General features: G+C 56.6%; 1 protein-coding gene across 11 annotated transcripts in view; it reads left to right on the plus strand.

Moving 5' to 3' along the window:
- The window catches only part of EXD3 (exonuclease 3'-5' domain containing 3), a 76,477-nt gene that overhangs the window by 27,267 nt on the left and 36,850 nt on the right, over positions 1-12,360 (plus strand). For all 11 annotated transcript variants that reach the window (XM_067742503.1, XM_067742510.1, XM_067742504.1 and 8 more), the window contains 2 exons: positions 4,660-4,713; positions 5,769-5,908. In XM_067742503.1, coding sequence (XP_067598604.1) covers positions 4,660-4,713; positions 5,769-5,908 — 194 coding nt within the window. The remainder of the gene's footprint in view (positions 1-4,659; positions 4,714-5,768; positions 5,909-12,360) is intronic.

Consider the following 12,360-nt stretch of genomic DNA (forward strand, 5'->3'; position numbering starts at 1 on the left):
GCTCTGGGGACCATGTCAGGTTCGTGCCTGGTGTGGCGGCCCTGGGAGCCCCTCGCGCTGACCGACTGAGAAAGAGGCTGGGTACAGCCCCCCACACCCTGCCTGGTCTGCACCACGCTCAGGGCCCTTCCTCCCCAGGTGCCCGCCGGCCTCTCCCCCTCGGTCAGCAGCGTGGGGACGCCCAGCTCTGGCCCAGAAGCCCGCGTGGCTGCGGCCCAGCTCCCTTTGTTAACTCCCAGAATTGCTCTCCGGGGGGCTGAGAAGTGCGGGTGTGGGAGAAGCTAGCCGCAGTCTCTGTGCCCCGGGCCCAGATCAGACCCGGGGCCCGCTTCTGTCTTCTCCTGCCCCTGCCCAGACTCACCCAAAGGTCACTTGGTCCTGTGCTGGCCTGGGGGCAGGGGAGCCGAGGCCCCTTGGGGCCCAGCTGCTGCTCCATGAGGACAGACCCTCCCTGCGTGGGGGGCCCTGAAGCCACGACCACGCCAGGCCGGGGGACTGGCCACTGTGCTCTAGTCCTGGTCGGTAACAGAGCACGTGGCCGGGCATCTGTAGGCTGCGCTCGGCCTCCCGGACCTGTCGTGCGGCCCTGCCCCAGAGCCGGGGGCCACGCTCTGGGTGGTGCCCACCCCTGCCTGTTTGCTGGGTCCCTCGGACTGGGTCGGGCCAGTGGTGGTGACCCTGTGAGGGTCTGCGTCCCGAGGGCCCTGCTGGCTCCCACCCCAGGGACCGGCCCCGGCACACCTGTGGTTTTCAGAAGATCGGTTGTGGGGCATCGTGCCGGCTTGGGGCGCAGATTCTCAGCCACGTCAGTCAGGAGTCCCCAGCGTGTGCGACGCATGTGGGTTGGGGGCCGCCCGAGGGGGAGGGCGTTTTGCTCCCTTGTCATGGGCAGGGCTGGGCCAGGAGCGCAAACGTGGGGCTTAGTGGCTGCAGGTCTCTGGGTGGGAACTGGGGGCTTTTGGAAGCTCGGTGGGTTTGCTGAGTGTCCTTCGTGAGCAGCAGCGGTCCTCGTTGAAGCCCGGAAGGTTCTGAGATGCAGCGGGAGCTCTGGGGTCCTGGCCCAGTGTTCACCGCGGATGACCCGTCTGCGGCTGAGGTCGGGAGCGGCGGGGCCCACGGGTGAGCAGCAAGGGGGCGCTGTCAGCGAAGCTCTGAGCTGTGCTGCAGGCGCAGGGGGCCCTGGGCTCCGCGCACCCCGAGATGCGAGACACGCGATGCCCTTGCAGGGCAGGGGAGGTGGGGCAGCCCCGGGCGCCCGGCTCAAAGGTGCCCTCTCCCTGGGTGGTGAGTCCAGCACCCAGGGCCCAGAGGCTCCCTCCGGGCTCACCTACCCGCTGCCTCGTGGGGCCCAAAGTTTCTGGCGCCAGGGTGCCAACAGGCGTGGGGTGCGGCCGGCACCCAGGCGGGTCCCAGGCCCACCCCACACGGGGCCCTCTTCCCGGTGAGGAGGCCCGTCGGAACGGAGGTGTGCGGCCCAGGCCCAGGTGGAGGATGTGCTGCGCGGCCACGATGGCGGCGCAGGGACCGGGCGCCCGGCTGCTCGGGGCTCGGCCGGGGCTGAACGGGCGCCGAGGCAGAAGGCGGGCTGGTGTGTCGCGTCTCCTGTTACGCTCAGGCCTTTCAAAGAGCGTCTGGGCGGCCGAATGCGCCTCCCTTGCGCTCTGAGGCAAGACTTGCACACAAAGGGGGCTCTTGTCCCGCACAGGCCCCTCGTGCGAAGAAAGGCCATTGTCCCCGAGCGGGGCGGCCCGGCAGGCAGTGCACGCTCCAGTGCCCACCGCCGCGCCGCCGAGGGGCCGCCTTCAGGCCTGTCCGCTCGGATTAGCGGGGACTCACGACTTAATGCGCTGCGATATTTCATGTCGAGGGCGGCGGCCGGCCCCAGCCGCGTGAATGCCTGCTTTTGTCTGCTGCATTATTTTATTTACATTTTTTAAACAGCTTATCAAGGTAAAAAGATAGCTTTGCTTTAAAAAAAAAAAAAGCCCCTTGGCTCCAGGCCCGCGCTGAGCCGCCGAGGACGGAAGGCCCGTCCCGGGGCCCGGCCGCCGGGTCTGGGCACCTGCCCAGCCCCCCTGTTGGCCGAGCGGGCAGTCGGGCGTCCGTGCAGGGCTCTTCCCGCTGTCACCGCCCCAGCCCCTCTGGTCTTCTTAGTTACTTTCCCCCAAAGCGGCAGCTCTGGGGTCCGTCTGGTCAGAGGTCCCTGCAGCCCCACCCTGACCCGGCTGCAGGGCAGCCCTCTTCTCGGCGGCTGGCTCTCAACCTCCTGGGCGGAGGTCAGGGAGGCCCACAAGGTGCCAGGTGGGCCCAGCCCTGGGCAGTGTCCATCTGCAGGTCCCGGCCACTGCCCTCCTCCCATTGGGCCTGCTCCCCGGCCTGGGTCTGGAGCCAGTTGCAGGCACCTGGGCCAGCAGGCGATCTTCCTGCATCCGCGGGGCCCCCCACGTGGCCACGTGACCGGTGGTAAGCCGTGGGCAGCCTGGCCTGCTGGCCCCTCAGCAGAAGCTCAGACTGAGAAGTGACCAGAATCCAGTTCTCAGCCAGGCCCAATAGATCCAAGGTGGAGTCCAGGCCGGGGGCTTCCTAGAGGAGGTTCTGCTGCCAGGTAACCGTGGCCGCCCCCGATGGAGTTAGGGCGCCCTCCCGTGGCCGGGTGAGGCCAAACGGTCCCCCTCCTCGTCTTGTGCCCCCCAGCCTCCAGGCTACGGAGCTCCCCAGGGCTGCGGGGGCAGGACAAGGGCACTTCCCAGACTGTCCCTGGGGGTGTCCATGGCCTTCCAGCCCTGGATGCTCTGGCCACACCCCTCAGTGTCCACGCAGGCTGCCTGGCCAAAAGAGGGCAGCCTGGGTGCACAGAGGCTCCAGCCTGGCCTGGATAGAGGCTGGCTGCCCTGGAGGAAGCAGGCAGAGAGAAGGGGACCCAAACCCTCTGACAGTGTCGTCCTGTGGCCAGGGCTGTGCACCCCTCATGGGGAGGGGGACGGGGGGGGGCCTGTTGAGGAGCTGGATCCTCAGACGATGGAGGCCGACAGCCCAGCAGAGTGGTGAGAAGCAAGGGGCTCACCTCGCTGCCCCCTCCCCTCCCCACTCCCAGGTCACTGCCCAGGGCCTGATCTGGGGGGTAGGAGGGTCCCAGGCCCCCAGTCGTCCCTCCCACGGCCCCTTCTCCGACCGTGGCATGGCCCGACCAAGCCCAGGTCCAGATGTTGGCCCTTCAGTAGCCTGGAAGCCAGGCAAGGGTCCAGCAGATGCAGGACACTGGGGACGGGGTTCTGACCACCCCAGGTTCTGAATAAAGTGTGTGAGGCCGCCAGTGTGGGCACTCTGGCCTTCTTGGATGAGGGTCCGGATCTCCCTCAACTTCTTGGGGGTTTCCCGTCCAGAAGAGGTCGGTGCCATCCTGTGAGGCTGGAGTGGTGCCCAGGAAGGCCCCCACGTGGTGGCACCTGCGCCCTGCCCGCAGCCCTGGGCCCCTCCCCCAAGCCCTGCACCCTCTCCTCAACCCTGGCTCCTTCCCTGGCCCCGCCCCAGCCCCTCCCCCATTTCTGCTTTATCCCCCTCGCCCAAGCCCTGCACCCCCCTTCCCCTGGCCCTGGGCCCCCTGGGGCCTGGCCGAGGCTGAGCTCCTGGACACCGGCCAGGCCGCGGGGCGCCGGGTCAGTGCCGCGCAGGGAGAGGCCCCCCAGCCCCGCGCCCCCGCCGCGCGGTCCAGGCCTCCACCGGAGCAGCCTTTCCCAGGCCGCTATTTTGGGCCTTCTGTGAGCTGCAGGGGGCGGGGCCGGGCTGCCCGGCTAGTTATTTTTGCTCATAATGGGAGCACGACGTATGGAAATTATTAATAGCAGAGCGGCCTGTGCTACGTGCGGGCGCCCAGGGCCGCGCCGTTTCCTCTGCTGAGTCGGGGGAGGGTCATGCGCCCCGTGTAGGGCAGGCCGCCCAGCGTGCCCACTGCCCCATATGAGGGGCTGCCTGGGGGTGGGGGGATTCAGAGCCTCTTGCTCTGTGGCTCCTGGGGCAGCTCTCTGCATGCCCCCAATGCACGACCACGCCGGTCCCGCTGCCATGGACCTGGAGCGAGCCTGCCCCATCCGACGACTCCTAGTCACTGGGGCACGTGGTGTGGCTTGTGGAAAGGGTTCAGAGGCCTGAAGGAGCCCCGCGTGTCAGGGCCGCCGCAGTCCCTCGGGCCTCCCGGGCGCACAGAGTGCCCTCGCTGTGGGCACTGTGAATGGTGGGAGGGGATGCTCCCGGGAGGAGTGGGGCAGCAAGAGCAGACGTGGGGAGAGCGGTGTGCACCGTGTCCAGGCCCCATGGCTAGGTGATGGGGGCTTCTGTCCCTCCCTCTGCGTCCTCCACCCTCTCGTCAGCAAGCCAGGACCCAGGCCACCTGGCTCAGCTCGCACTTTGCGGCCCCGACCAGGCCGCACCCCAGTCTGGAGGGCACAGGGGTCGTTCCACCCACCCCACCGCGTGCGGGGCCTGGCTCAGCACAGGGGGGCTTGTAGGCTGGAGCACTGCCTGGTTTCCGGCCCCGTGGCTGTGCCTGCAGCGACTGGGCGGTGACGGGGTGGGAGTGGGGGCTGCAGAAGGGCGGGAGCCCCCACCTGTGGCACCGCCTGTCCCCCAGGCCCAGTGTCATCCGGTCCCTCTGTTTCCCAGGCCATCGTGCTGGGCGCAAAGCTGCGGCTGCAGGCAGATCTTGATGTTGAGAAGGTAAGGGTCATTCTCATGCAAACCGCGTAGCTTCCAGCTCCAGGGCTCCAGAAATGTGGTGTAGGGAGGGTCCCTCCCACTGAGCCCTGAGCTTTGCGCCCCACACGGCTGGGGCCAGGGCGCTGGAGGGCAGGGGTCACATGTGACTACCTGCTCATGTGAGGAGGGTCCAGGACTAGGGGAAGGGAGGGGCCAGCAAGGGCCTGTGTGTGGTCAGCAGGCATTGGTGTAACGTGCTCAGAAAGTGGCCGATCGCCAGGAGTTCACCAGGCGTTCCTTCTCTGCTCTGGGGTGGCTGGAAGGGTTCTCAAGAATGGGGGCTCCCACAAGGACCGCCCACCTGGAGCCCTGGTTTGGCAGATGGGCCTCTGTCCAATCTGGGCTCCAGACAGCCTGCCCTATGTGACCACCTGGGGGAGGGGAAGGCAGGTGAGGAGGGGTCTTCCACAGGGGCCACTGGGAGGGGGCTTTGTCGAGAGCTGGTTCTTTCAAGGGGAGTGGCCCGTATGTCCCAGTGCCCAACACCACGGCCAGGGGCTCCCTCGGGGCCTCCCTGAGGGCTCAGGCAGCTTGGGGGTCTTGTGAGCTTGTGCCAGGCCACGTGCTGGTGCCGTCTTGCCCGTGATGGGCATTTCTGGGCCAGCAGGGCCATGGCCGGTAGTTGATCTCCATCCTGCCCACCCCACCCTGCTCGGTGAAGACAAGGGGACAATGGGGCCCCTCCAGGAGCCCCCTTGTGTCTTGGAGCCTCTCATCCTTCCCGATGGAGATGGGGTGACCACAGAGCCCCCCAGGGACGGGGCCCAGGGAGCGGCGGGGCTTGTGTGTGTGTGCAGGGGCAGAGCATGGGGCGCAGGCCGTGAGCCGGGCGTGGGGCTTCGCGAGGTCCTCAGACACTCGGTTGGGCCCCCAGGCTCCCCGGGGAGGCAGGTTGCGTGGAGCAGCCTCCAGGCCGCTTGGTTCTGACGCTCTGGCCACTCCCTGCACTGGGCTGGAAGTGAGTCCGCGGTCTCGGGTGCAGTGGGGCTGCAGCCTGAAGGTGTGTCTCCCCGTAGATGTGCCTCCCCCTGCTCCTCCAGGACAAGGCAGACCTCGTGGAACGCTACGTGGATGGCTTTCCCGACCTCCAGCGGAGGCTGCTGGCCCTCATGGACTCCTGGTGCCAGCCCGGCTTTGACATCAGAGTCGTCGCCAGGTGAGCCCCACGGGGGCCCGGGGTGGGGTGGGGGCAGGGACTTGGCAGGGGCAGTAGGCACGTGGGAAAGTCACCCCACACCCCACACCACCTCTCCAGGTGAGCCCCGGCCAGGTGGGCAAGGGACCTGCTTCGGGAGCCAAGAGGTCGGGCTGGCAGCCACCGGGTGAGAGAGTTTAATGCTCTGAGATGAGCACAAATAATTCTCCACAGGGACTCCTTCCTTACGCAGTCCTGCAAGTCATATCTCCTATCCATTCACTGGTTCCTTCGTTTCTTCCTTCATGTAATAAATGTTTGTGGAGCGCCTGCTGTGAACCCTGTCCCAGCAGTTACAGAGAAGAGGCAGCATGCCAACAGGGAGCCCACGTGTGTGCGTGTGCGTGTGACCCCAGGGCGTCCCCTGAGCATGGGCATCTGGAAGGAGAAGGGCTTCCTCCCACCTCCCTGGGGTGGCTGAGGGGAAGTGCACTGGGACTGCCAAGGCTCCTTGGCCACCTGTCCCTCAGCAGGCAGCGGGGCTGGGCGCCCTGTCCGTGTGCCCTGCAGCGCGGACCCTCTCACTTGAGAGTCAGGCCTTGGGCTCTGGCGGCAGGCCTCTCTGGACCCTCCCTCCCCTGGAGCTGGGTGTTTTCCTCGTCCCTAAAATGGGACTAATTCTGTCTCAAAGGGCTGTCGTGACTTCACACCCTACGAAGTGAACAAAGCAGCAGGCCAGGCACATGTTGTGTTGCTGCCATTGCTTTTATTATGCATTAAAAAGGAGAGAGAAATATAGGTGGAGCAGTACGGACGGGGAAGAGGGGAGACACACGGGTGGAGAGTGGGGGGGGGGGGCCGTGAGTTAGATTTAACGTGGATATTTCATGATTCTTTTAAATGTCCTCGTGCTATGCTCTGAAAGGGCTCAGAAGCGATGACATCCCCTAGCAGTGAGCACACCTAGCAACCAGATCTTGGTTTCTAGATACCATTCTCCACTAAAAGGAACAAAGGCTCCTTGGGGAGTAGACTGAGAATGAAAACAATAGTAGAGCATAAAAGCATGGTAATAGAGCATAATACCTTGGATTTTTAAAAATGCATGAGTTGGGGCTTCCCTGGTGGCTGGCGCAGTGGTTGAGAATCCGCCTGCTAATGCTGGGGACACGGGTTCAAGCCCTGGTCTGGGGGAATCCCACATGCCGCGGAGCAACTGGGCCCGTGAGCCACAACTACTGAGCCTGCGCGTCTGGAGCCTGCGCTCCGCAATGGGAGGCCGCGACAGTGAGAGGCCCGCGCACCACGATGAAGAGTGGCCCCCACTCGCCGCAACTGGAGAAAGCCCTCGCACAGAAACGAAGACCCAACACAGTCAAAAATAAATAAATTTATAAAAATGCATGAGTCTGTGGGACTTCCCTGGTGGCGCAGTGGTTAAGAAGCCACCTGCCAATGCAGGGGACACGGGTTTGAGCCCTGGTCAGAGAAGATCCCACATGCCGCAGAGCAACTCAGCCCGTGCGCCACAACTACTGAGCCTGTGCTCCAGAGCCTGCGAGCCACAACTACTGAGCCCGTGTGCCACAACTACTGAAGCCCACATGCCTAGAGCTCCGTGCTGTGCAACAAGAGAAGCCCGTGCACCATAACGAAGAGTAGCCCTTGCTCACTGCAACTAAAGAAAGCCTGTGTGCAGCAACGAAGACCCAACGCAGCCATAAATAAATAAATAAATATTTTTAAAAATGCATGAGTCTGGAGTGATGCTCAAAGGCAGGGAGGAAAACTCTTTTACGGGGTATGTCAGCTAATAAATAGAAAGGAATGATAAAGTTAGAAATCACCATTTTGTAACTTCCAATAAAATAATTGATTTAGGCACAGATCATAAAGAGATGCTAAGAAAGAAAGAGATAAATACAAATTACCCGTATCAGGAATGAAAAGTAGAACGTCACTACAGACCTTACAGACTTTAAAATGGTAATAAATGTTGTTTACAACTTGATGCAAATACATATAACAGTTTAGATGTAACAGACCAAATTCTTGCAAAACACAACTTACAAAACTGAAAAAATAGAAAATTTGAATAGTCCTATATCTATTAAATAAATTGCATCTGTAGTTTAAAACTTCACCACAAAGAAAACTATGGATTTAGATGGCTTCACTAGTGAATTCCTTCAAGTGTTTAAGGAAGAGATTGTACCAATCTTACACAAATTCTTCCAGAGAATGTAAAAAGAAAGAGCACATCCCAACTTTTTTTTCTTTTTTTTGGCTGCGTTGGGTCTTCGTTGCTGCGCGGGGGCTTTCTCTAGTTGCAGTGAGTGGGGGCTACTCTTCATTGCAGTGTGCAGGCTTCTCATTGCGGTGGCTTCTCTTATTGCAGAGCACAGGCTCTAGGCATGCGGGCTTCAGCAGTTGAGGCGTGTGGGCTCAGTGGTTGTGGCACATGGGCTTTGGTGCGCAGGCTTCGGTGGTTGCAGCACGTGGGCTCAGTAGTTGCGGCTTGCGGGCTCTAGGGCGCAGGCTCAGTAGTTGTGGCACGCGGGCTTAGTTGCCTGTGGGACCTTCCCGGACCAGGGATGGAACACATGTCCCCTTCATTGGCAGGCGGATTCGTAACCGCTGGACCACCAGGGAAGTCCCCAACTTGTTTTATTCAGCTAGTTTAAGGCTTGATACCAAAACTCGAAAAAGACATTAGGAGAAAGGAAAATTAAAGTGCAGTGTATCTCATGAACACAGATGCAAAAATACTAAAGAAAGTATTAGCAATCAAATCAACTAATATATTAAAGAGTTAAGAAAATGAGAAGACAAGCTCAAAGTGCGAGAAAATATTAGCAAAGACACATCTGATAAAGGACTGTTATCCAAAACATAGAAAGTTACCTTAAAACTCAGCAGTAGGAAAACAAACAACCATGGGCTTCCCTGGTGGCGCAGTGGTTAAGAATCTGCCTGCCAATGCAAGGGACACAGGTTTGAGCCCTGGTCCGGGAAGATCCCACGTGCTGCGGAGCAACTAAGCCCATGCACCACAACCACTGAGCCTGCGCTCTAGAGCCCGCGAGCCACAACTACTGAGCCCGTGAGCCACAACTACTGAAGTTGCACACGTAGAGCCTGCGCTCCACAACAAGAGAAACCACCCCAGTGAGAAGCCCGCGCACCGCAACAAAGAGTAGCCCCCATTCCCGGCAACTGGAGAAAGCCCGTGCACAGTAACGAAGACCCAACGCAGACAAAAATAAATAAATTAAATAAATAAATTTTTTTAGAAAAGAAAGAAAACCAACAACCTGATTTTAAAAACGGACCAAAGATCCAGATACCTCAGCAGAGAAGATACACGAATGACAGATAAGCACATGAAAGGATGCTCTACATCGTACGTCCTCGGGGAAATGCAAACTAAAACAACGAGCTATCATGACACCCCTATTAGAATGGACAGAATCCAGAACACTGACATCGCCAAGTGCTGGCGAGGATGTGAAGCAACGAGAACTCTCATCACTGCTGGTGGGAATACAAAGTGCTGCAGCCACTTTGAACGACAGTCTAGTGCTTTCTTACAAAACTAAACACGTTCTTGCCATATGACCAAGCCATCGCGCCACTTGGTATTTACCCAAAGACACTGAAAACCTCTGTCCACACAAAAACCTGCACTTGAGTGTTTATAGCAGCTCTATTTATAGTTGCCGAAACTTGGAAGGAACCAAGATGTCCTCCAGTAGTTGGATGGATAAATAAACTGTGGTCCATCCAGACAATGGAATATTATTCAGAGCTAGAAAGACATGAGCCATCAAGCCGTGAAAAGACAGGGAGGAAACTTAGATGCAAATTACAAAGTGAGAGAAGCCAATCTGAAAAGGCTACTGCTGTGAGATTCCAGCTGTATGACGTTCTGGAAAAGGCCAAGCTATAGAGACAATAGAAGAATCAGGGATTATGGGGAGGGAGGAACGAATAGGAGAGCACCGAGGATTCTTAGGGCAATGAAACTACTCTGTATGTCACTGTAATCGTGGGTACCTAGGCATTTGTCAAAGCGCATAGAATGTGCGACACCAAGAGTGACCCCAAGGTAAACCATGGACTGTGTGTGGGTGAGGATGACGTGTCCAGGTGGGTTGATCACTGTGACACGTGGACCATCTGGTGGAGATGCTGACAGTGTGTGTCACGGTCTGCTCAGCTTTGCTGTGAACCTAAAACTGCCCTAAAAAAAGTAAAATCGATTTTTTCAAAAGTTTATACACCATGATCTAGTGGGATTTATTTAAGGAACGTGAGGTTGGTAAAACATTTAAAAATCCATCGGCATTCACCCTGTCAACAGATTAGATAACAAAACTATGTAAGCATCTCAACGTATATAAAAATGATAAAATTCAAACCTTATTTATGATAAAAACTCTCAGCAAACTACAAATGTAAGGAAACTTCCTTTATCGGGTAAAGGATAGTACTGAAAATAAAAAGAAAACTACAGCAAGCATCATTTTTCTCTGAGTTTTCTTCAAGTATGATTACTATATAATGAACTCTGTTCGGAGTGTGTAAGTTTGTAACTTTTGATGTATGTACGTGTCCACGAAACCATCACCACAGTCCAGGTGCTGAGCACACACACCCCCCGCCGCCACCCCCTGAGGACCGCTGATCTGCTCTGTGTTACTGTAGATTCCTTTTCATTTTCTGGTACATTATGTAAGCGGAGTTCTGTCATCTGGCTTCTGTCCCCCAGCACAATTATTCTGAGATTCATCCACGTTATTTCATTTCTTAGTGCCGAGTGGTGTTGCCGCGTGTAGCTGCACCACGCTTTGCTTATCCATTCACTCATCGATGGATATTTGGGGGTTTCCAGGTTTTGTCTGTTACACACACCGCTGCTGCGAACATTCATGCCCAAGGCTTTGCGTGGACGTGTGTCTTCATTTCTCTTGGGTGAACACCCTGGAGTGTGATGCCTGGGCCATGTGATGCGTGTGGATTAATTTTTTGAGAAACCGTCAAATGTTTTCCAGGGCGGCTGCACGTTTCCCATTCCCTCCAGCAGCAGGCGAGAATCGCCAGCCCCACATCCTCGCTGGCCCACGGCCTGGTCAGCCTGTAACGTCCACGGTTCTAATGGGCGTGGAGTGGTATCTTTTTGTGCTTTTGATTTGCAGTCCCTAATGACTAAGGATGTAAAGTGTATTTTCATTTGCTTATTTGCCATCTGTGTGTCTTCTTTGGTGAATTAGCTGCTCCATCTTTTACACTTTATTAAAAAAAAATTTTTATTTATTTAATTTGGTTGCACCGGTCTTATTTGTGGCAGGCAGGCTCCTTAGTTGTGGCATGCAAACTCTTAGTTGCGGCATGCATGTGGGATCTAGTTCCCTGACCAGGAATCGAACCCAGGCCCCCTGCATTGGGAGCTCGCAGTTTAACCACTGCACCACCAGGGAAGTCCCTACACACTTTTTAATTAGGTTGACTGTTTTCATTACTGAGTTTTGAGAGATTTAGAAATATAATCTGGGTTAAAGGCCCTTAACAGACATGTTATTTGCAGACGTTTCACCCTGTGGTGCATCTTCTCATTCTTTTAATGATCTTTCAAAGAACAAAAGTTCTTAATTTGTTGAAGTCCAGTTTATAAATTAAAAAAATTTTTGCATCATGCTTTTAGTATCATAGCTAAGAAATCTTTGCCTAACTCTAGGGCACAAACATTTTCTCCTGTTTACTTCTAGAAGTTTTATAATTTTAGGTTTTACATTTCAATCTATGGCCCATTTTTGGAGAATTTTCATATGGGGTGCTAGGTGTGGATTGAAGTTCTTTTTTTTTTTTTTTAACAGCTGATGTCTAATTGTTCCAGCAGCATTTGTTGTAAAAAACTGTCCTTTCCCACAGAGTTGACTTTGTGCCTCTGTCAGGTGTCCATATATGTGTGGGTCTCTCTGTCCTCTTCTGCTCTGTCTGTGGCACGTGTTCTGACCGCCGTAGCCTCACAGCAAGTCCTGAGTCAGACAGGGTTAGCCCTCCAATGCTGTTCTTCTAGGTCAAAGTTGTTTTTAATTATTCTGGGCCCTTTGCACTTGTATATGAATTTTAGAATCAGTTTTGACGATTTCTATCCCCCAGAAAAGCCCCCTGAGCAGGGGAACACAGCCAGGGCTCTGAGACCTCTGGCCAGCCTATCTGGAGCTTAGAGGAAGCAGAAAATCACTTAAAAACAAACACGAAAGCTGTAGGCCTGTAGAGAGTTTCTGTGTCTGAAATAAACACCAGAGCTATACAGAGGGCGCCTTTGGAATACAGAACAGACTTGTCAGTTAAAAACGTGATGGCAGAATGAAAGTCTCAATAAAAGGTTTGGAAGATAAACTTGAAGATATCTTCCCAACGTCATACAAAATAAATGAACAAAGGAGGAAAAGCAGAGGAAAGTTTGT

The sequence above is a fragment of the Pseudorca crassidens genome, chromosome 7, assembly GCF_039906515.1.
Source record: "Pseudorca crassidens isolate mPseCra1 chromosome 7, mPseCra1.hap1, whole genome shotgun sequence".
In the NCBI taxonomy this organism is placed as follows: Eukaryota; Metazoa; Chordata; class Mammalia; order Artiodactyla; family Delphinidae; genus Pseudorca; species Pseudorca crassidens.